General features: G+C 37.0%; 1 protein-coding gene across 17 annotated transcripts in view; it reads right to left on the bottom strand.

Annotated features, from left to right (window-relative positions):
• Window positions 1-25,312, bottom strand: part of PTPRM (protein tyrosine phosphatase receptor type M) — an 847,035-nt gene that overhangs the window by 334,873 nt on the left and 486,850 nt on the right. For all 17 annotated transcript variants that reach the window (XM_065534197.2, XM_065534199.2, XM_065534198.2 and 14 more), the window contains one exon: window positions 4,713-5,021. In XM_065534197.2, coding sequence (XP_065390269.1) covers window positions 4,713-5,021 — 309 coding nt within the window. The remainder of the gene's footprint in view (window positions 1-4,712; window positions 5,022-25,312) is intronic.

Genomic DNA, 25,312 nt, shown 5'->3' with positions numbered 1-25,312 from the left:
AAACCATAATGAGATATCACCTCATACCCACTAGCATTGCTATAATGAAAAGACAAGTGCTGGCAAGAAGGAAGAGTAATCGGAAACCGCATACCCTGCTGGAGGGAAGGTGAAGTCATGCCACTACTTTGAAAACACTCTGGCAGTGCCTCAATTGGTTAAACACAGGTAGATTTACAACATAACCCAACAATTTCACTCCTAGCTACGTACTCAGGAAAAGTGAAAAAAATGTTAATTCAAAAACTTGTTCATGAATATACATAGCAGTATTAGTCACAATACCCAAAAAGTGAAAACAACCCAAATATTTATCAAATGGTGAACGGACAAACATATCTCAATAAACTTTTTTAAAGGGGGTTGGAAAAAATGTTTTAGATTGTGAGAGGGTATGATTAGTTTTTAAATGACTGCTAAGGCTATCACGGATTGGAAAGCCTGCCTAGAATTTCAAAAGGACTCACAGATAGTACGCCTTTTTTTGAGATGAGGGGCTACTTATATGTAAATGTAGAACATTTACGGTTATTCCAATTAAAGTCAAGTGTTGTTCGGCAGAAAAAAAAAATACTGATTCATATGGGAGGCCTGGGCTCTGATTTAAGACTATCTAATGATTAAATTATGCAATTTGGACAAATCATTGAACCTCTTTAGATCTCATCTGCCTCATTCCTAAAATGAAGTTGGAATTAGTTGATTTTCTGTTTTTTGGAAATAGGGTCTTGCTCTGTCATCTGGGCTGGAGTGCAGTGGGGCTACCATTGCACACGGCAGCCTCAACCTCCCAGGTTTAAGTGATCTCGCACCTCAACTTTCTGAGTAGTTGGCACCATAGGTACACACCAGCATGCCAGCTAATTTATTTTTACTTTTTGTAGTGATGGGGTCTCACTATGTTTCCCAGGCTGGTCTCAAACTCCTGGGCTCAAGCGATCCCCTCCTGCCTTGGCCTCCCAAAGTGCTGGGATCATGGGCATGTGTCACTATACCCAGCCAAGTTAATTTTGACATTCAAACCCTAAAGAGTACATAAGTATGAAAATAATTGTTAGTCCTATGTTGAAATTTATATACGACTATGCTGAAGCAACAAAAAACATTAGAAATGACAACACTAGGTGAGTTCTAAGAACATTGGAATTCCAAGCTCTGAGACTAAAATGTTCATCATAATTAGAAGCTGAACTAAAACCGGCTATGCCTGAGAAAACTCAGCTAAGTCTCTTCCTCTTTACCCTGAAAGTGTTTATGATGATGGCATCATCAGTTTTCTCACAGCATCAAGATAATTAAGACGAGTGACTCTATTTTGTGATGATATTTCTTTTTTCTTTTTAAGTGAAAGCAAGTTTATTAAGAAAGCAAAGGAATAAAAGAATGGCTAATCCATAGGCAGAGCAGCCAATGATATTTCTTATTTGAAAATATGTATTAACCCATGTGCAGGTGTAAGGAAGGTGAAGAGTTAGAAAAAACAAATATTTGTTACACCCTAGAATTTAAAGTATTAAAAAAAAAATAAAAAAACCATTCTTTTTAATTAAAAAAAAGAACAAAACAAATATTTGTTTTATTCAATTTGTATAAAAGAAAATGCTAACAGTAACATGACATAGGAGGTATTCAAAGTCATGTTAGGCAGAGGATATCTCAGAAGGATGAACTTATTAGAATGTACTGGTGGTGACCCTGTGATAGATGGCAGTAGAATAGTTGACAGGAAACCCTAATGGGGATTCAGATAATCACTTTATGATCAGGGAAAGACAATGTAAATTAAAACAATATGAATAAATAATTAATATACTACTAATTAAGATAGGGAAGATAGTACCTCATAGTAACTTAGGTCTAGTACCTATTTTAAGAAGTTCTGGGAATGCAGGATCTGGTATATAAAGTCATAATACCTGTGTTTGTACAACTTATCCCTGGGCTATATAGGATTCTACTAACGTTAATGAAAAGTAAATTTTTTTCCCCACACGATTTCTGATGAAATAAACTATATTTCAATAAAAGTATTATACTACAATAAAACTCACAACGTTCAATGAATTATAACCTTTGTTAATGGATAAACAAAGTGATTCCTCAATTCTTTTCTCTACAAACTGGATATTGTTTGGCAATTATTCTATTTCTTTCTTCTCTCTGCCTTTTCTGAAGTATTTCTTTTGGAGGGGTAACGAAATATAACTTGAAATTAAAGTTTTTTTCTAATTAAGAAATGCTAGTGTGCTAGGAAAACAATAGATTTTTATTTCAAAGTAATGCATGCTCCAGCTTCAGGGACTAGCAAGATAATTTAAACAAACAACAACAACAAAAAACAAAGAAAGTAATTCTGTCCTCATGTTTTGATGGAACTTAACAAAATTCCTGGCTCATGACGGTTCTCAGTTTGAAACCCATAGTGTTCAATAGGTTCATGCTTCAGCAATACGTATCTGAAAGTGACTGAATTTTATTTCTCATTGATGTGACCATTATTGTTTATTAAAACATGAATTAAATGCTTATCAACAATACTTTATTATTTCACTTAAAGACTTATAAGGTATTTTGGGGTGTTTATTACTTACTCAATATCACACATATTGCTATAAAAGAAAAACAGTACTTCTTGTCAAATAGTTTACAATAAAAAGAAAAAAATACATATAAATACATAATGAGGGAGCAAAGAAGAATCATGAGTGGCCATGAATCATTACAACACTAAGAAAGGACCCTTTCTGACAGTTACAACCAGCTCTCCATGTAAATTTCTTCTATCCCTAATATATCTAAGAATTGTTATTATTCTCACTTCTCAGATCAGGAAATTGAGGGTCAGAGATAAGGATCTTATGAAGTACAAATAAGGTCAGAAGGATGTGAGTAACACAGACTGAAGAGCTGGAGACAGCTATATGAAGGACCTGAAATGTGAGGAGAACTTCAGCGGGTAGCAGAGTAGGCGAGCCTGAGAAGCGGCCAGGAGAGGCCCTGACTGGCCAAGGAGAACAATCAGGCAACGATGGGGAGCCCAGGATGCACAGAGCAGGCACAGGGACCAGCACTCAGGGATGGCTTTGCAGAACAAGCTGCTGTGAAGGAGAAGTTATTACTCCTAGGATATGAGCCAAGAATATAGAAGACCTTGACAGCCAAGGCACTGGAATGAAGATTAAGTGGAAGAGCCACTGAAGACTCTTGTAGAGAGAGCCAAGATGAAAATGTATTTTTAAGATTAGTGAGTGAGTAGAAGGGCATTAGAATAGAAAAAAACTGGAACCACAAAGAAAAGGTGGAAACAATTATATAAATTTCAAATAATAAGGATTTAAATACAGGCAATGGAAATTGACAGAAAAGAACAATCTAAAACTTTGGAAGTAGAAACAACAGATGTTAGCACCAGAGTCAATACAGACGTGTATGGCAGGAAGGAGCCAGCCATGATTTGATGACAATGTGGACACCATCTTCTCCTCTTCTGGGAGATGAGAGAAAGTAAGAAGAAACAGAAATAGAGCTTCCGGTCTCAGCCTTGACTGAGGGGCTTCCACCAAACTTAGACTCCCTCCCAAACTACTGCTTGAGAGGAACCAACACAAGCAGGACTTGACGGACAATACAAGAAGAGAGAGAGGATGTGCAGTGAGCTCCTCATCTACTCTAGCTACTTCTACATTTTTCTTCTACAGAAATACGCAGGTGCTGGGTAGGTAGAAACACTCAAAAATACTTTTTTAGTTCTTTAAATGAAATGATAAAGTATTCCAAACATTTAACTCATGATTTAATCAATGGTCAAAATTACATTATCAGTTACATAAAGAAACAAAAAGCGAAACAACTATTTTTCTTAAAAATAGTTCATTCGTTTAATGGGCTTCCTATGTTCTTTGTCACTTATTTTGATGCCTGAAAAGTGATTTTTAGGTCAAATGTATGATACACTACCACTGTATTTTATGTACTATATGAATATGCTATTATTTATACAAGGGTTCCCCGTATCGTCTGTGTAAAGGAACATTTACATCCATGCTATGAGGTTCAAAGCATAATTTTACTGTTTTAAGTTATTATGGAGGTTTCCTGTATATTTGCTTTTTTGATGCGTTACTGGTGACATGCATGGTTTATTTGTTAAGTAGTCATTTATTAAAGTAACATCCAGTTTCAACATTGTTCCTGTGGAGAAAAATGATCTATTTCATGACCACCAACTTAGTTTCTCAAGACTGCGTTGAAAAGCAAGGGCAGGCTCTATTTTGTGCTGAAATTTTATCTGAACTATAAAAAATGTTTCAGAATGCCATTTAAATATATTTAGATAAATATTTTATATAAATAATCTAATACCAAAAATAACAGTCTTTCAGTCCAATGATTTTATATAAATAACCTAATACCCGAAACAACAATTTTTTAGCCCAGTGAAATAAAACTTGAATGAAGAACTATTGGGAGCAATATGGAATGATTATATATAGGAAAGTAACTATATGAGTAATAAAAAATGACATTTCTACATCTCTACTCACTTTTCCCTCTTTCAATCAGTGCTTAAGAATACAGAGTACAGATACACATTTGTGTTGTTCTACAATGTAAGTAGTTCTTTCTTCCATCTTCACAGCAAAGATCTCAAAACAAAAGGTGCTTTTTGAAAAAACATGTTTTACATAAACATATCATTCAAAGGTACTCACGGTCTTCATCTGTCTGCACTATGAGTTCTTGGCTTTCCTTCCGGCCCTCTGGGTTCATGAGGATCAGTTTCACACTGACATTGGTGTATGGTGACAGGTTAGTGATCGTGTGTTGAGGGTGTGAGTTTTCTGTATCCCAGCTTACTTCTTCTCGCACTTGTTCTTGTCCTCCAACTTGGTAACAGTAGTGGACAGTGAGATTATAACTGTGGCAACGAGTAACATTATATCCAAATGGCTCCCAGCGGATAGTGATTTGCCGAGATTTGACCTCCACTACTTCCAGTTTTCTTGGGCCTCGCATGGGATCTATTTAGAAAAGAAGACAAAAGAAAACATGAGAAAGAAGAAAGATAAAGGCTCAGGTCAATCCCAAAGGTCACAGATATTCCCAGTTGTCCCCAACACCTGGTCTCCTCTTCTTCCTGGATAATAAATCCCTAAATCTTGGCTAGGCATTTGGCTACCCAGAATAAAGATGAAAGTTTCCATTATTTTCTGCAGATAGATATGGCCATGTGCCTAAGTTCTGAAGAATGGTATATAAGATGAAATGTCCAAAATAGTTTCTGAGAGGTGTTCTTACAAGGCAGGGGCTCACCATCTTTGGTCCTTCTTCTCTCATATTAGCTGGATGGAGGATATGACATTTGGAGCTCAGGCAGCCACGGTGAACCATGAGGCACTTAAACGTTAAGAATTCAAAGCACTGATGGAGGAGGAGCCAGGGTCTCTGATATCACCGAACGACCATACCAGCCCTGACTTTCCCACCTCCAAACTTTTCATTAGGAAAAATTAAATGCTATCTTATTTAAGCCTCTTTTCCTCTGGGTCGCTGAATAAATAAACCAATCTTAATACTGATACATGTGTTTTTTCTTTAAGCATTAATTTATAATTATGTAATTGGAAAACATAAGAGTAAAAGCTAGAGAATCATCCATGAAATAATAAGAGAGCATAAACTTCTGAGCAGAACAGGTGTTTCCGAATTTCAATCCGAACAGAATTCCATGCAATCAATTCTAAAGTAATTCTTGCCTATTCATGACAATTTCTTAGTATTCTTCTTTTAGCCCCAGCTCCAGGTACATTTTCAAGCTTAGAAATCTAAATGACATTGAGAGAATATAAGCATTTTTGCATGGCTTCAAACAAAATATATGCAGAGAAAGCTTAGATTTGTTTATGAAATCATGATGAAAATAAATACTACTATGTGAATAACATTTACCCAGCACTTATAATGTACCATGCACTGCTACAAAAAATTAAGCATTCAGGGTTTTAGGAAAAGCCTAACCTAAAATGTTTTGTGTTATACATCCAGAAGTCATTTGATTCATAATTTTGATTTTTGTTCGTCTCAAGTGTGCCCACCAAATATGAACGTAAAGAGATCTACAATTGAGAAGGGACAATAAACTTGAGATATAAAAGCTACAGTTTATGGCACACTTACTATGTGTGAGTTGCTTTCTATATATTTCCTATTCCTTACAATAATCCTGTAAATATTTTTATTTCTAATATATAGAGACAAAATTTGTGACCAAGGTAGGCTCAATAACTTGATCAGGGTCGGGGTTTGCTGTGGCACTCGAATTTGGATCTGACAACTACAAATCATGCTGCCCCCACTCCACTGTTGGTCTCTACCAAACTAAAGAGAATCAAATAAGAAGAAATCAGGATCCTAAAGATACTAAGACTTCACCTAAAACCTGACCCAAAAATGTACAATATAATAAAGATCCAATGTATTTAAACTTGAGTCAAAAGTGTTGGAGGAATTCTTCTCCCTTTTCCTGCTAATTCCATAGAAGAGAGGGTCAAGGCCATATTCCCCGGTTCAGCTGTACCAGAGAGCCTGGTCGGCACTTCAGGGCGCTGCAAACTTGTCTGGACTATTGTTCAAGTTCACTTCTTGATTCCTATTTGCGCATAAATTCTTTGTGTCTGTTTTCTCCATCATTTATGCCATAGAGAGAACTTAAAATCCCCCGTTTTTACCTGCTAACAAATGAAAATGTTTAAAGTGGAATAATGTGAAATATGCAATGTAGAATTTACCAGATGTCTGCTGTAATCATAAAATGGGATTAATAAAGATCACTCATGCTACTCCGTCCTGTAATAAATCTAAGAACCAAGGAGGAAAACTCCTCCAAGAAATCGTGAGTGGCATTCTCATGGAATGTTCCTTATTACAAAATTAATTTTTCATATTTAAATTACTTCTGTAGGGAAAATGTCATAAATAAAATTATTTAGAAATAATATTGAAGGTTTTTTTTCAGATTAGTAACTTTTACAACTTAACGGAAATGTATAATTTTATACAATGCTTCATTAGTTGAATGTTCATAAAAACTTCTAATAAGCTCCAGATCCCTTATACATAAACAGATCAACAAGTGTCCCTCTGCCCTTTTCCTTATTAATCCCAGGCCTCCTATTCATCACAGGACTGTTCTAATGCGTTTTCCTAAGATTTTCATCAGTTTTATTGACTAATAAAATGACTAAAGGCTTCAGATATTAGTTTAAACAAGAAGTACAGTTCTAACTTAATTTCAATGGAAAACTATTTTTCTCTGCATAAGTAAGTCTGCATCATTCGGTATTTCTTATCCAAGAAACTATATACTTAAATTAAAACGCAGGAGTAAAGACAAAGGCTTCTGTCTACCGGTCAAGTAGTCTTGAAATACATGCTCCCTTTCTCTGTAAGTACCTTTTAGAATTCCATCATGGTAAAATTAAGTCTCAGATTTCCCATACATTTGCCAAGTACTATAGCTAAGCATAACACAAAACAATCATTTCTATGACAAAGGCTCTAAATTGCCTATTGTCATGAGTGGTAATCAGACAGGAGACAGAGGCTGTATGAGGTCTAAATCTTAGATGAAAAGAGATTGGCACTCACTGGCTTGCATCTTTACATCAAAGCAAAACTACAGTTAACCAAAGCAAAACTATCTTACAGAAGCTTTTGCAGAATATTTTCCTTTGTGCCCTCTGTGAGCCTTTGACTATGGTCCGTAGTTCTGCTGTGTCTACTAATTTGTTGCTATCACCATGGCAGGGTCAATATCAATAGGGGTAGGAAGGGTTATATCAACATAGGATAGGGATGAAGGCCTCTTTGACTCTGATTCTCATTTGTCAAAAGCTTACAGGATAAGTTAAATCAACACCATGACACAGGGATATGGTCCACTTCAGATGGAGTATTGTCATTTTCTCTTACCAGGGTCCAAAGGCAAAGTTAAGTGAGTTGGGGAAATGGCTGGTAAAGCAGATACATACAATAACATAAATGAAATGCCATGTGCTACCATGTACCTATGAGAGCAGCCTCCTTTAATGATAAGTGTTGATAGGCTATGACCAATGACTAAGGAAATCTGACAATTCTTTTAACTCATACTAAGCAAACTGCCTGATTTCAATGCTTCTTTGTTTTTACTTTTTTTCTGCCATTCTGCAAAATTAAATTCTGATCCAGCAATGGATTTATAATAATTACATCTTCAGTTAGTGTTTTATAATACCTTTGTTTTCAATGTTTCTGCAGAACGATTTCCATTAGTGTGCTGCTAACTGTGAATGAGGCATTCCACAGGGACATTTACTCTAGTGAGTTATACTGATGATCACTGAACACTCTGAAGGGCATCACTGTAGAAATGTATCACACTGTAGGAAACAAATGGCAACTTCATAACCAGAAATGTGTAATTTTGGTAGGCTAATTGCAACTCACACTGCATTTCTGGAGTAGAATAAAAACACTGCCCCCCAAAAACTTGACATAGCATTACAAGCATTCTATGTGCACAATATATATCTCTTACAGTTAGATAACAGGGTGACAAATTGTATTCATAGGACCACTAGTTGTAGGAAATTTCTCCTCTTTCCTCATAATCCTGAAGATGCTACTGAGAATGGAATTGATTCCAAGGCCATTTTTCTTCACACTCACACCCTCTGACCACACTGATGCCTCCCTGCTTCCCTGAAAGGGTATCATGACAGGCCCCATTGGCATGAATCATGAGGCCAAGCGGTCCACTGTGGGCCCACTGACTCATGATAAGAGATGAGAATGGCCTCCCTACGGAGAAGCGCGCCGGAAGCTCAGTCAGTGAGCTCTTACCGACTCTCCCACTGATGCCTGCAGCATTTTTCATTCTGTTCTTTTTCTGCCAGCTTGAGCAAGGTTTCCAGCAGAGAAGTCTGACAGTTGCAGTCCTGACCTAAGGGACCAGCAAGCCCACTTCTAGCCTCCAGCACTTCAGCATCCTATTTAATCAGTGATCCTGGCTCCTTCTACATTCGGTCCTATTTTTCTATGAACAAGGGCAAAAACTGACTGATAGGATCGATTTCCATTGCAGGTTCAATTCACAGCTCATTTCTTTGGAACTCTGCACTTTACCTTCTATTACTACTACAGTGCTTTTTCGGAAACTCAATTTCAGAACCTGTGAGAGATACTTGGGTGTAATTTTAGGATCCTGTCATTGATAATCAAAAACATAGATTACAACCAATGCTCCCACTAACAGGTTTCTGTTTTCTACCTCTCCATGAACTCTACGGAGGTCTATTACAATAAAGGGAATAACAACCAGAATGGCATGGTGAGCCCCTTCAGGACCTCCAGCTATTGTACTTCTGCCTCACCAGTCACACTACAGGGTGACAAAATAATAAAGCAATAGCTCCCTTTACTTTACTATTTAGTGAAATCAGAGCAAAGGTCTGAGTAACTAAATATTATAGTGACCTACCCCAAAATTCAGTATTCCTAAGCAGCAACGATTCTGGGTACATGGCCTTGTTTTTAGGTGAAGTAGTTAAAGGCTTTCAATTGGTCAGTGCTTTCCAGAGTTTAAAAAGTACCTTGTCAGTCAAGCTGAAATTGCTGGAACACAATTTAAATCTTTAATTTACACTGCCCTACAGGCATCTATGTAATGGTGATGTAATGGAATGAATTCAAACTTATCCTAAGAATTATATAAATTTGAATATATTTTTCCTCCAGAATACTTTTCATAGATAGCACATTAATAGTTTTCACATTTTATCATAATCAGAATCAAAAAATGCCCTTGGAAACAATCTGCTTTTCTTAAATAAATCATACAATCCTCTATAAGGGAGAATAGTATCTTCCTAACAAATAGGCCAAATTTCAAAAACAGTACTCATTTAAGAGAAGGAAAAAAAATAGTCTTACAGAATAAATGAAGGAAAGTATAACAATGCCAAAGTCTACACAAAATCATTCTACTTCATTTCCTGGTTTAAGATGGACATAGTCTCACCATGTCTTTCATGTATTCCAAATGTTGGTTTGAACTCCGCCTAAATTGTAAAGGTAAGTAAACTACTGCCCAATCTTGCTGGGAAATAGATTATCCACATAGCAACTAAATAATTTAATTTAAATTATTAAGTTTAAAATTAAAAAGACTAATCATTTAAATTTCCATCATATTTGAAAGCTGGAATTCCCATTCACATGTTATGGCAAACACGCAGAAATATCTTCTATAATAAAATGACTAAGATACACACTTATGGTGAGAACACAGATCTCAGATAAGGGAAGATAACACTCTAAACAGGCCACAACTGACAGCCTAGAGGCAGCACTCCCCAGCGGTGTTAGGTAATGCTGAACGTTAGGTAATGCAGTATGTCCAAATGCTTTGCTTAGTTCTCGGTTTGCCTTGTATATTTTAAAAATAAAGTAAAAGAATCCATAGTGGACCCTGGGCTAGTCATCCAAGGTACCTGGTTTCAGAATAATTCCACCAAATCTTTCAGGATAAATATTTTGAGAATTTTTTTTTAAGTTTAAATTTTTATTATTTTATTATACTTTAAGTTCTAGGGTACATGTGCACAACATGCAGGTTTGTTACATCTGTATACATGTGCCATGTTGGTGTGCTGCTCCCATTAACTCATCATTTATATTAGGTGTATCTCTTAATGCTATATCTCTCCCCACTCCCCCCACCGCATGACAGGCCCTGGTGTGTGATGTTCTCCACCCTGTGTCCAAGTGTTCTCATTGTCCAATTCCCACCTATGTGTGAGAACATGTGATGTTTAGTTTTCTGTCCCTGTGATAGTTTGCTCAGAATGAAAAGTTTAAATTTTTAAGTAAAAAGCTTGCTGAATGCTGAAAGTTCAGACCTCACCAATATGCCATATATCCATATTGCATGACTGTACTTGTACCCCTAAATCCATAAAAAATAAAAGTGTTATTGAATAGAGGTTGGAAAAAGAGGCGTAGAAATTTATTGTTGATACTTTCCAAAATAAAGAAATGTGGGTATTGATAGGGCACTCAATAATAACATGTCATATTTTATTCTCCCTGAATGATGAACTGTACAAAAATAAGGTTAGAAGTGTCACAATGATTGAAACATGTTTTCATTTTAAACAGAATAATTTTTTGTTGGTGTTTAGGGTTTTTGAAATTTTAAGTAATAAAACCTCTAAAACCCATTGAAAAGTATAAAATAAAACAATATTCTGTGTATCCACTAATATCAAATGTTAACATTTTATGTTTTGTTCCAGATCACTTTTTATTAAAGAAATAAAATATTACTGCTATAAAATTTTGCCACCTTCCTACTTACTATTCAAAGGTTATTATCTATCATTCCCAAACATGTTTTTGTACTTTTATTACATTTATCTAGGATGCTTAAAATTTTTCAAAAATGCTACTATTTTTTGCAACATGAGATTCCATTCAACATAGTGGAGTTGAAGCTATGTTAGTTTAACTGGTGTCTAGAATTACATTAAATAAAATACAGTTTACTTATCCATTCCCCTACTGCGGAAAAGACAGCTGAGTCTACCTTTTCTCTATTACAAGCAGTGCTACAAGCAGCATCTTTGTCTATATGCCCTTCTGGCCACAGTTCCCCTTAGTGCACATTAAAAGTGAGACTGTTGACTTGTAGATGTTATATATCTCTAAGTATAACAGATAATGTCAAATTTCTCTCCAAAAGAAAAACAATGTTCAGATGTTCCTTTTTTTTTTTTTTTTTTTTTTTTTTTTTTTGCTAAAAAAGGTTGCATTTCAAGGCTATGGGCCTATACTGGCTCCGAAGGACAGATCTTTAATGGTTCCAGTTAAATGTAAATAAGCAAAGTCTAATATGCGTTTATCTTTTTTTTTTTTTGAGACAGAGTTTCACTTTCTCGCCCAGGCTGGAGTGCAATGGCACAATCTCGGGTAACTGCAACCTCCAGTTTCAAGCAATTCTCCTGCTTCCCAAGTAGTAGGGAAAACTAGTGTCCGCCACGACGCCCGGCTAATTTTGTATTTTAGAGTCGGAGTTTCACCATGTTGACCAGGCTGGTCTCGAACTCCTGACCTCGTGATCCTCCTGCCTTGGCCTCCCTAAGTGATGGGATTATAGGCATCAGGCACTGCAACCATCCCTAATGTGCAATTATGAGTTGCATCATTTATTTGGGATAGTATTTGAAATAGAGATCTACAATACATAGAACTATTTCTTTCTTTGGCTATAGCAACTGTATTTGACAAAGGTTCACGTTAAGAATTTCTCCCAACCACCACTTATTATATCATATTATTATTGTGTTTGTATGAAAACAAAATATTCAAATTCATCAAATAATTACTAAATGAACAATACATCCATAAAGTAATTATTACAATTTCTGATTACAACAAAAAGGCGTATCATTTACTCTCAAGGACTCTCCCATTTGAAAACAACTAGATCCAGTATAAGACATTTTTTTAAATTGCATAGGATGTAGTGTGTCTCCAGCATATACCTTACACCATGTCCCTTGTCCAAAACAAAGGGTAAGGTGGAGCTCTAGTTGTCTATATCAGCACCGGAATCCAAAGATGAAGCCACGGGCCAGGGGCGGGGAAGCCAAATACGATGTTCCCAAGCTAATCTCAGACAAATAACAGTGTGTACAGTATCCACAGTCAGTACCATCTCCTGATTCCAGCAAACACAAATACAAACCTATAAACAAACTGATCCACAAATATAGGCCTCCTACTTTCACAAATAAAGCCCACCCAAATATAAGCTCACTAGTAAAGATTAACAAAAATAACAGAAAACAAGATGCCCTGAGAGAGTCAACAGAGATAAGACACAACAGATTCACATCACTTAAATGACCAGATTCAGAATCTAAAATTTGCATGCCACTTCCAAAATTACAAATGTAATTACAAAAATGAGTATGTAATACGTCACTGAAAATGACCAATTTTAAAAACAGCTAATGTAACTTTTAGAAAGAATAATATTGTTGAAATAAAACAAAAACCTCAATGGATAGGACATGAATTATGTACTGTATAAAACTAGACAGCAAGATTGGACACAACTTAAGAGAGAATTAGTGAAGTAGTGAATGAATCAGAGGAAGTTATCTAGAATGTAGCACAGAAAAATAGAAATAGGAACATAATAGAAAATAAGAAAGAAAGATAGAGGGCAAAACTAGAGGGTGTATCTATGTCTAATTGGCATTCCAGAAGCAGAACACAGCGAACAGAGGAGAGGCACCAACTGAAGACATAATGTCTGAGAAACTTCCAGAACTGACAAGACCTATCAGTCAAAAGATACAGAAAGTATAACATATACAAAAGATAGAAAAATTAAATTAATTCCACATTCAGACATAATGTAGTTAAGCCACCAACACCAAAATAAAGAGATGATCTCAAAAGCATCTAGAGAGAAAAAGCACATCACCTACAAAGTAATGGGAGATTGACCAAAGAGTTCTCAACAATGACAGTGGAAGGCAAAAAAACAAGGGAATAAAATACTCAAAGTACAAAGAGAAAATATGAATGCGAATATGTCAACTTAGAACTATATACATAGCAAAACTGTATCATTCAAGGATCAAGACAAAATAAAGCTAATTTTAAAGAATCATACTTGAGTGAACTTACTACCAATGAACCTGCAATAAAGGATCACCTTCAAAAAGAAAAATGAGTTTTGAAAGAAGGTCTGAGATGCTAGAAGAGATGGTGAGCAAAGAAACATAACTTACGTTTGTAAAATAACAATACTGTCTAATTTTAGAGCTTTTTATATATACAGAATGAGACTGCTGACAACAAGAGCAAACACACAGGTAGGGCAATGCTCAGAGTTACAGTGTTGTAAGATCTTTCCATCACTGGGAAGGGAAGTTTAAGATACTAACTACAGACTTTCAGTATGCCAGGCAAACTCTTTAGGGTGATCACTATACAGATAGCCATAGGATAATACCTTCAGTAACAAGTAACTCATCTAAAGAAAATAAGTTCTTTCAGTCAATTATGGGGAAAAAAACAAAAGAAAAGAAAAAAGGCAAGGGGTGAGGGGAAATGTAGAAAAACAGGAAAAGCCAGAAAGCAAACAGAAAAGTGCTAGATAGAAGTCTACCACTAGAAGTAGTAGTAATATATTAGTAGTAATATTTATACTAGTAGTAATATATACTATATATATAATATATATATTAGTTATATATATACTAATATATATTAGTATATTATACCAATATATACTAGTATAATATATATACTAGTAATATATTAGTAATACATATATAATATATAGTATTACTAGTGTATATTACTACTAGTATATACTAGTAATGACAACACATGTAAATAAAATCTTGTCTATTAAAATGCCCAGAGAATTAAAAGTAAAATCAACATCGTGCCATAATCTATTTACAAAAAATAAATCTAAGCTGTTTCACTACAACATTTTCCTGGAGGTTCTATTCAGTACAGTAAGAAATGAAAAGTGTAAGAATGAAACAAGAAAAAACAACACTTTAATTATACGCAGACAATGTGACAGGCTTGGCACACAGCAGGACCTACAAGTTATACAAAAAAGCAAATGTTAGCAAGGTGACCAAATACGGAATTTTGAAATCCTCTGCATTTTTGTATATTATCAAACTGAAACATTACTGATTTTTTTTTTCATTTACAACAAGATCAAATGATACAAGGAGCCTAGGAATAAATGTTACAACACACCAATAACAGATAAAAATCCAAAACCTCATTGAAAGACATTAGTGAGGATCAAAATAATTGGAGTTATACCATGTTTATGAACGGCAGACTCAATATGGTAAAGGTGTCAGTTCTCCCCAAGCTAATCTATAGAATCACTACAATTTCAGTTAAAACCTAATCAGAGTTTTAAGGAACTTGATAAATTGATTCTAAAGTAAATAAATAAGTGCAAAGGTCCCCAAACAGAACACTCTGTAGCAGAATGAGGCAGGAAAATTTGTTCTACCCGATACCAAGAGTTATTTAAAAGCTACAGTAACCACACAGTGTGGTGCTGCTGAAAGAACAGACATGAAGCACAACAGAAATCTTGATGTTCTATATGATAGAGGTGGCGTTTCTGATTCCTGGGGGAAACAAGTTGTGCGAGAAGTGGATTCCTACCCTGTATCATACACAAAAATCAATTCCGACTCAATTAGAAGCGTAAAAACTGAAATTTAATTTTTTAAACTAAAGAATGTAGGGGATTATTTTTTCTGATTACAGGGCAAAGAAATAGTTCTTAAGCACCAACTATCAATGAAAAGTTCAAATTTATGCTACATTAAAAGTAAAAACATATTTATCAAATGTATCATAAGGAAAGTGAAAACCTAAGCTATAACCTTATTCTTGTAAAGAAAGGAAAACAACCAAACACAATAAAGACAAGTTATAAAGAGGTATTTAGTAGAAAAGTAAAAGGCAAACCACAGAATAGAAGACATTGGCAACCACTAAACAAACGAGAGATATTGATTATATATAGAACTTCCACCAATCACAAGAAAAAGATGACAACTCAAAAGAAAAGCTGGTAAAAGAACAGGACTTTTGAAGAAGAGGAAAATTACAGACCACAAACATGAAAACATGCTCAAGCTTAATACTAATCTGGGAAATGCCCATTAGAGTCACAGTAAATTCCACTCTATACCCATCAGTTTCACAAAAATTAGAAAGTCTGGTAATACTGATTGTTGGCAGCATGTAGATCAATGCAATGTGTTACACAGCATTAATGAGAGTGGGAACTGGTACAGCCACTATGGAACACAAGTTGGCATCATCTTGTAAAGCTAACCTTAGAATACAACCCAGCTGTTATATTCTTAGGCATATATTCTAGAATAGTGCTCTTTCACTTAGAAGAATAACTTGGCATATTTTCAAAAATACAGTCATGCGTCACCTAAAAACAGAGATACATTCTGAGAAATGCATTGTCGGGTGATTTCATTGTGTGAACACCATAGAGTGCATTTACCCAAACCTACACAGTACAGCCTACTCCACAGCCAGGTTTAGATTGCTGCCTACTGCCCCTAGGCTACAAATCTGTACAGTATGTTACCGTATTGAATACTGTAGGCAACAGAAACACAGCGGTAATTATTTGTGTATCTAAACACAGGAATGGTACAGTGAAAACATGGTATTATAATCATATGGGACCACAGTTGTATATGCAGTCTGTGGTTGACCAAAATGTCATTATGCAACACGTGACCCTATAAAGCTCTCTAGGCCTCATGCCCAGAGATACAGATTTGTTGGGCCTGCAATGAAGTCCCAGGATTTGTATCATAAGCAGCCTGGGTGATTCTAGTCACCAGAGAAATTTGAGAACAGCCTAGAGCCTATTCAAAGTAGTGCTGGTTCTCACACCAGCACAGCAGCATCCCCTGGAAGCTTACTAGGAATGCAGATACTCAGGCCCCACTTCTGACCTCCTGAAGAGGAATGTTCACCTGCACATGGATCTGGAGAAGTTCTGTCTTGGAGGAGGGCTTTTTCAGAGTGCAGGCTGTATCCCTAGGTCATATCACAGTGGCATTTGTTTTAATGAAAGAGAATAGAAAAGCAACATAAAAATGCATTTTAAGTTAAAAGATATGGATTGTATCATGTAATAACTACATAACAATGAAAATACATTTCATGCTGCATCTAAAGGGTTTGAAAAATGCATTCCTAGAGAAATTCTTCCCAGTGGGCACCAGGAGACACGAGCAGAAATGTCTTTACCAGCATTATTGTCAAAAGAATAAAAAAGAAAAGAAAGGAAACAATCCAAATATTTACTGAGCCAAAAGCAGATAAATATCTCTACGAAGGAAAGTTAGACTACATAATTAGCTATAGCTATGAGCTATATATTGTGTTTCAGAAACACATAGTATTGAATAAAGAAAAACAAGTCCCACAGGACTACTATGATGCAATCTTATAAAACTGAAAAACATGCAAAAGGAAATGGTTTAAGAATACCTACGTATGCGATAAAACTGTTTTAATAACAAAGAGAAGAGCAAAGGAAAAATTTACATAAAAATGAAGATATTGGCTACCTCTGTCCTGGAGACACAGAGATAAAATGAGTAGAAGACTACAATTAGGGGAAAAGGTTCTAGAAGTATTCTGTTTTTAAGATGGGAAGTTGATTACTGCTATGCTGCACAATTTATGTAGGTTACATATGTCCTTTGTTTGTATCAAATATTACATAACTTCAGAAAGCATTATTATAGGAAAGGCATGAATATCCTAGAAAGATTGTTGGCTCTTTGAGATTTCCTTCCTGGAGAACAGTATATCTTGGTTCTTCTGAGAGACGTACAATGGTTACTACCAGGCAGACTTGAAGGGAGCAAGATCATACGTCATTAAATATTCAGTAGTTCCATAGATACCCCCACAGGATGGAGTCCTCTGACTTGAAAAGAATTACAAAGCAACCCTCCTTCGAAACACACGATAGGCTTCCTACCAGTTGTATTCTCATTCCTGAAACTAGACCTTGGTTCCTAAAAGCTGAGCTTCAGGCTTGAGTGCAGCCTGGCTCTGACACTTGGGTACAGTTGTTGCTCTCCCTCCCCTCACCCAAACTTCTGAATCTCATTTTGCATTCTTGGAAACTTAGCGCTAGATCTGAAACGGAACTCAGAGCTGTCACATCAGGAGGAAGAGAGCAGTCAGGCAGGTGACCATCCAAGGCCACCGGTAACTCATGTGGTACCTCTGTGCAATTAGAAAAGAGAGCCCCCTTCCTTCCTGAAGACACTTATTTTCACCTGTTGGAAAACTACCACAAAAATACACAAACATACAAGGTTTATGATTATGTAAGTTTCATGATAAAAAGATATGTTTCTACTGGATATATGTATATGCTGTGCACACTGAAAGTCCTTAGAGAATATATTTATAATTAACAATTTCAGAACTTACGATGAACCAAGCCTCAAAAAGTGAATGTACTATGAGGTATGCATGTTGACAGGAGTGTATGAAGGTTTTTTGTTTTTTGTTAGGAAACTAATACCATTTACTCATTTACCAGAGTTCAATATTCATATTCACACTTAAACTACATTTTCTCCAGGGTTCATATTCCAGTTACTCCCCGCTAACGTAACTGTCCCTCCAGCCACTGCCAGAATGCCTTCCTGATGTGACAGTTCATCTGCAACAATCAAAGGACTTCTAATTCATGCTCTTATCATCTGACCGAAATAAAAAGTCTTCCCATTGATAAGTCACAACTGTGAAAGCGATCGCAGAACGCTTCTTGGTTTCCATACCACGCAAGCAAATCTATCTGATGGACTTCGAATAAGGTCCTCCCTCCAAAATTAGTATCCCTGTTCAGACTGATCCAATATGCAAACGGCAGCATCTTTTTATCGGCCAAAAAGTAGTCCTCAATTCCTTTCAGTCTTAGTACAAAATCAAATCCCCTTATGACTATTCCTTCTTAGTTGCAATAAAAACTCACAGACTTGGCAGGGCGTGGTGGCTCACGCCTGTAATCCCAGCACTTTGGGAGGCCGAGGTGGGTGGATCACAAGGTCAGGAGTTCGAGACTAGTCTGGCCACCATAGTGAAACCCCGTATCCACTAAAAATACAAAAAAATAGCCGGGTGTGGCAGTGTGTGCCTGTAGTTTCAGCTACTTGGGAGGCTGAGGCAGGAGAATCACATGAATCCAAGAGGTGGAGGTGCAATGAGCAGAGATTGTACCACTACACTTCAGGCCAGGTGACAGTACGAGATTATATCTCAAAAAAAAAAAAAAAAAAAAAAAAGAAGAAAAAGAAAAAAGAAAAGAAAGAAAGAAAACACAAACCTCACAGGCTTTCATAGACTCACGTGGTCAAGATCCCAGTATACATATGTTTATTATGTTTCTCTATGTCTTACTGCATTCTGTAACAATCAAGTTACATATCTCATCCCATTAACATGAATCTTTATCCTGGAAAATGCCTATATTTGTTAATCAACACATTTGGTAAAAGGATACTAGCAGAGTATAATACATAGTGAACAAACAGTTCCTTTGTCTCATAAATCAACTCTAGAAATACCTCCTTTTCTGCAGTGTTTACCTATTTTCTGTGAAAAGCCTTTCCAAGTTTCCACGTTGTGACTCACATCTCTGCTGTGCTTCTCTGTTTTAAGGAAGTCACACGCACTATAAACAAGGCTTTCACTCACCAGTGGAACTGTTCGGTTTTTGCCTGAGCTCCTTGGTGACATTTCCAAAGTGTAAAGTTCATCACTACAGAAGGAGTGCCACTGCTACACTCAAAATTAGAATCTTGAGTTGTTTCTATACAGGGGAACAAACAAGCTGCAGTTCATCCTATAGATGAACTTTACAAGGGAACTGTTGTATGAAACAAACAGGAGTCTGCAGTAAAAGACTTCCTTGATATTTATTTCTGACTATATAAAACAGGAGGAGGCAAAATGATTTTCACAGAGTTTTTCAGAACTGTCAAAAATTGGTTTGGAATGGGTTTTGACCTTTTGTAACCCTCATAAAGCTATGATAGCCACAAAAAGCCTTGGAAGTTTGGAACTGATATTTTACCCAGGGCAAAAGAGAACCCAAACCATTCACTCTCTGCTACAGAAGTAACGTGATTAGTGATGAAAACAGTGAATCAAATACAATTTCAGTCTTACCTATATGTAACTATTACCTCTAGTTAATACTAAGCAGGTAAGTGTTATTTAAAATACTTTTTTACCTAGAGCCTCCTATTTTGGTATTTACAATCTTCTTATGATTAGACTGTTTTCTGTTTGAAGTTTACAAGTCTGCACAAATGGTTTCAGAAAAAACCACACTCCACTCTGCTAGACTGACGGCTATACTGTAATTATCCATCTATGTTTTCACCAACAACTTAAAAAAAAAAAAAAAAAAAACTTCCTCAGTTTAAAAGAACGTATGATTGATAAGTTAGTTCTTATTTAAAACCGAGGTTTTCCATCCTGCTAATCTGCCAGGGAAGCTTGGGAAATGAGATGACAGAACACTCAGTTCCAGCCGAAGAGTGTATTCTCAGCACCCCACCGACAACTGGGATGGCAGGGCGGGAGGAGGTATGCTACAGGAAAAATGAACCCGCCACTTTTATTTTAAAAAGAGAGAAAGAAGGAAAACACGGGTTCTTACTTGAAATTATTTCTGTTCCAAATAAAACAACTTAAAAAAAAACCAAGCTTGCTCCTTTAGTAAAGAGCAGTTTACCTCTCTGCTGAATTATCTTCTTATCTTGCTACCAAATTTGTTCCATTTTAGTGTCAATTTTTCCCTAAACATAGTTTTTGTGTGGGATCAACTCCATTTTCCCATCAAGGTCAGACGACTTTGCAATACTTTTCTATCCCTCTCAAGCCTAAGGTAATTTGAGTAAGCTCAATTTGCTGATTTAAAAAATACAAAGGCAACGTGGATGTTTTTCATTGTTTTCCTGGAAGCCAGGGAATCAATCAGTTATTTACTGAAAATGGACGGATTCATATTCACTTATTCTAACACTCTTGGAGGCCTGTCATCTGTTCCATAGCCCTTCAAGAGGAGTCTATTACATGTGTTTATGAATGGTTACCCCAAACTTCCTTTCCAAATTAACTTTGGACTCTTGATTTTATAGCACTCAACTGGAAAAAGTTCCAGACATCCTTCATCTCCACTGTCCACCAACATGAGAAGAGTGTGGGTTGCACAGCCCCAGGATTCCCTGGCCGATTCATCCATGTACCACACCCATCTTACCCCCTTCCCTCTTGGTTCTGACATTCAGCTATTATGGTGGGAGGTTGAGGAGCACTGTTGGGGATGAGGGTGAGGTGGAGTTTTATAAAGCTCTCCGGGTGACTCAGAGACCACCCTTATTCCACCTGGTCACAAATCCCTGAATGGGAAACATGTACACACATATACTGTATTACTAACTTAACAACTAGAGAAAGTGCATTGTGTGACTGATATAAAACAGCACACTTTTGTTCTTTGGTGCTATCCTCTTTTTCAAAATTTGCTATTTTTGCAGGTATTACTTTCTTGAATACAATAACAATGTAACTGTCACAAAATAAGAATTATCATATAGCTAATTCTTCATTAAACTTAACAAAATGAATCACAGTTTGATGTGCATATCTTTCATTTTAATTGTTTATTTGCCACAAAAACTTTTTTTTTATTACTACCAAGTATGTTTCTTTGAAATGCTGCTTAGAAGTGACTTAAAAATTATGGAACACATTGAATCATCTTAATAAGGTAAAGCATTCACTTGCCATCTAGTGTTCCATTTAATTTAAAATGTTCATGATTCTTACCATGTTGAAAATTAACTAAAAATTTTCATGAGGATCCACAGCTATTAATTCCAATGGGTTATAGATATGATAAATAATTTAAAAAGTCTTAGTTTCGTTCATTCTTTCTGAAGTTGAATTCTCAGGGAAGAATCAAATCTTTCAAATTAAAAAAAACCCTTCATTTGGTCTAGTGATCACTTGAAGTTCCAGACACCTTCTCGCTTATTAATACCTTGTGGCAAGAGTACATGGTGGGCCGATGTAGCCGGGAACACTCCCTGAGCAAGTGTGGGGAGGCGGTGATGCTTAGCTTTGACTTGGAGGCCAGGAGTTTGGGTCTGGAGGACAGCCATATAATATTATTAATATCTCATTTATACTATGAATGATGCAACTGCACAAAGTCAATCTGACCACACTGGGAATACTGGGGAATACTGGCCTCTGAAACTAGATCTTCTTGTGGGGAAGGGGAAGGCAGGGAGAATAAATGATATCACGGAAAAAAATATAATAGATTCAAGCAAGGAAACCACATCAAGGAGGACCCAGAGACACACAGACTGGGGCCATGGGGAGGGGCTGGGATAGGGAATCACACTTCTTCTCTGACTGCTCCCTCCCTCCCCAGCTGCAAGTTGGGAACTGATTTAAAAACATAAACACAGGAGTGCTGACACAGGATGGATACAAGATAGAAAATAGACGCAAGATACATAGAGGATAAGTGGTATACTCAGCTATGCGTTAATATGTGGAGGTTTAAGAAGGTCAATAAATAATTGTCTTCTCTTTCAGGTTCTCAACTGAGAGATACACATGCCTACTGATCTTAGACAAGTAAAGATTTCACTATTATTAGATTTTTTACTGTATTAGTCTGTTCTCATGCTGCTATGAGGAAATACCCAAGACTAGATAATTTATAACGAAAAGAGATTTCATTGACTCATAATTCTGTATGGTTGGATGGTTGGGGAGATCTCAGGAAACTTACAATCATGGTAGAAGGTATTTCTTCACAGGGTGGCAGCAGAGAGAATGAGTGCCAGCAGGGAAATGACAAGCACTTACAAAACCATCAGATCTTGTGAAACTCACTCACTATTATGAGAATAGCATGAAGGAAACCGCCCCCATGGTACCACCCTTGACATGTAAGGATTACAATTCAAGATGAGATTTTGGGTGGAGACTCGGCCAAACCATATCAACTACTGACATAGGTGAGTGAAGAAAAAAGACTTGATTTGTGGAAGTCTGCTATTACAATCATTCTTAGTTTTCCTCACTTAAGTCCCTTTTTTCAACATCTTTTTGAGCTATAGTTGATGTGTCATACAATCCACCCACGTAAAGTGTACAATTCAATGGTTTTAAGTACATTCACAGAGCTATGTGACCATCACCACAATCTATGTTTGGAACATTTCCAAAAAGAGATTCCACATCCATTAGCAGTCACTCCCATTTGCCACAACCATCACCACCCTGTGCCCTTGCAATAACTAATCTACCTCCCATCTCTACAGGTTTCCTACTCTGGGTATTTCATATAACTGGAATCATACAAAATGTGGTCTGTTTAACTGGCTTCCTTTTACTCAGCACAATGTTCCCAAAGTTCATCCATGTTGTAGCATGTAGCAGACTTCACTCCTCTTTATTGCCAGGTAATATTCCACTGGGTAGATATACCACATTTTTTTAAGCCATTCATCAGTTGATGAGAACTATATGTTGTTTCCACTTTTTGGCCATTATGATAAATGTTGCTGTGAACATTCGTGTATAAGTTTTGTTTTGAGACAGTCTCACATTGTCACCCAGGCTGGAGTACAGTGGTGCAATCACAGCTGACTGCAACCTCTGCCTCCCAGGTTCAAGTGATCCTCCCACCTCAGCCTTTTGAGTAGATGGGACCACAGGTACATGCCATCACATCCAGCTAATTTTTGTATTTTTTATTAGAGATAGAATTTCACCATGTGGCCCAGGCTGGTCTTAAACTCCTCAGCTTAAGCAGTCTGCCTGCCTTGGCCTCCCAAAGTGTTGGTATTACAGGTGTGAGCCACCGTGCCCGGCTTATATACAAGTTTGTGTGGACACATGTTTTCATATGTGCTAGGTATACTGTTGGGTACCTAACTAGAAGTGGAATTACTGGGTCAGATGATAATTCTGTCTAACCATCTGAGGAGCTGTCAGACTGTTTTCTGAAGTGGGTGTATTATTTTACATTCCCACCAGCAATATACGAGGGATTCAATTTTTCTACATCCTGGCCAACACTGGTTATTTTCCATATTTTTTGACAGAAATCCTAGTGGGTATAAAGTCGTATCTCACGGTTTTGGTTTTCATTTTTTTTTTTTTTTTTTTGGACAGAGTCTTGCTCTGTCGCCCAGGCTGGAGTGCTGTGGCATGATCTTGGCTCACTGCAACCTCTGCCGCCTGGGTTCAAGCGATTCTCCTGCCTCAGCCTCCCGAGTAGCTGGGATTACAGGCGCCTACCATCACGCCCAGCTAACTTTTGTATTTTTAGTAGAGATGGGCTTTCACCATGTTGGCCAGGTGTTTTTAGTAGAGATGAGGTTTCACCACATGGGCCAGGTTGGTCTGGAACTCCTGATCCAAAGTGATTCACCCACTTTGGCCTCCCAAAGTGATTACAGGCACGATGTGTTAATCATTGTGGCAGCGTGTCTTGATTACTGCAACTGTGTAGTGAATCCACTCTTGAGTCATATTTACACATCCTCCATTCACTGATGATCCAAGCACTCTCCACTCCCACCTAGGGATGGTTAATTTACCTCTAGTTGTAGAAAAGATCATTTGTGTCCCTCTGACAATGCCCAGAAGAAACTGATTAAATATCTTCAGTTCCCTTTTCAAATGTCATCTATTCAATGAATCATTGCTCTCATAGGACAAAGTGAGAGCTCCCCAAGATTCTCCCCCTGAACAAACTCTTGTCAGGCCCCAGTGAGCTCTCTTGTTGACTAGGCCTCAAGCCTGGCCTATAAAGACTTGAACAAACACTAACACAGTTTCTAAAAGCTCAAAGCTTCATCGGTAGGATGATCCTAGCCCCTCTGAGAATGCCTGCCTGAGAAAACTCCAGACAGAGAATTTGTTGTTTATTCCGGCAATTACCTGAAGATAGGGCCCCGTCTCCCAGTCTTAGAGGGTGCGGGAGCCCAGTCTCTGCCGAAGAGTAGAAACCTAACTTCTGTCAGCACTGGCTAACAAACCCAGATGGCTTCACATGAATTAACCCGCCCTTTCTGCTTTTTATAATTTTTCACTTCCCTGACTCTCCTGAGACCCAGCTCACCCCCTCTCCTCCCCTCCCTACTCCCTAATTCTCCTTTATAAATGCCCAGTCCTCTCTGCACAAATCGAGGTTGACCTTAGATCATGCTGGACTCTTTTTCCCATTGCAAGATGATTACTGATTAAAATCTGTCCTTGCCCCTGTAACTAGCGTCCAGCTTTGTTTATCTCTGATAGACAGCAGGAGAGGGAGGTGGGTTGGGGAGGCGGCCCTGACTTCTCCATGGAAGCATCAGGATTGGAGGATAAGCATTCCTCCCAACATGGAGAACAATGTGAAAAAGAAGTAAAATAAATAAATAAATAAAAACTAAATAGCATAACTCAAAACAAAACAAAACAAAACACAGCATCAGTACACTCAAGTCTCATTTCTACGTAAACTTAGAATAGCAAGCATATAATAAAGATGCTACCATAGGACCAAATAATTGAAAGAGGGGAGAGACATTCCAGGCAGAGTAGACCATACTGATGAAGATATAGT

This window comes from Macaca fascicularis, chromosome 18 (assembly GCF_037993035.2).
Source record: "Macaca fascicularis isolate 582-1 chromosome 18, T2T-MFA8v1.1".
In the NCBI taxonomy this organism is placed as follows: Eukaryota; Metazoa; Chordata; class Mammalia; order Primates; family Cercopithecidae; genus Macaca; species Macaca fascicularis.
The sequence above is the reverse complement of the archived record's forward strand: the minus strand, read 5'-3'. Positions and strand labels throughout refer to the sequence as shown.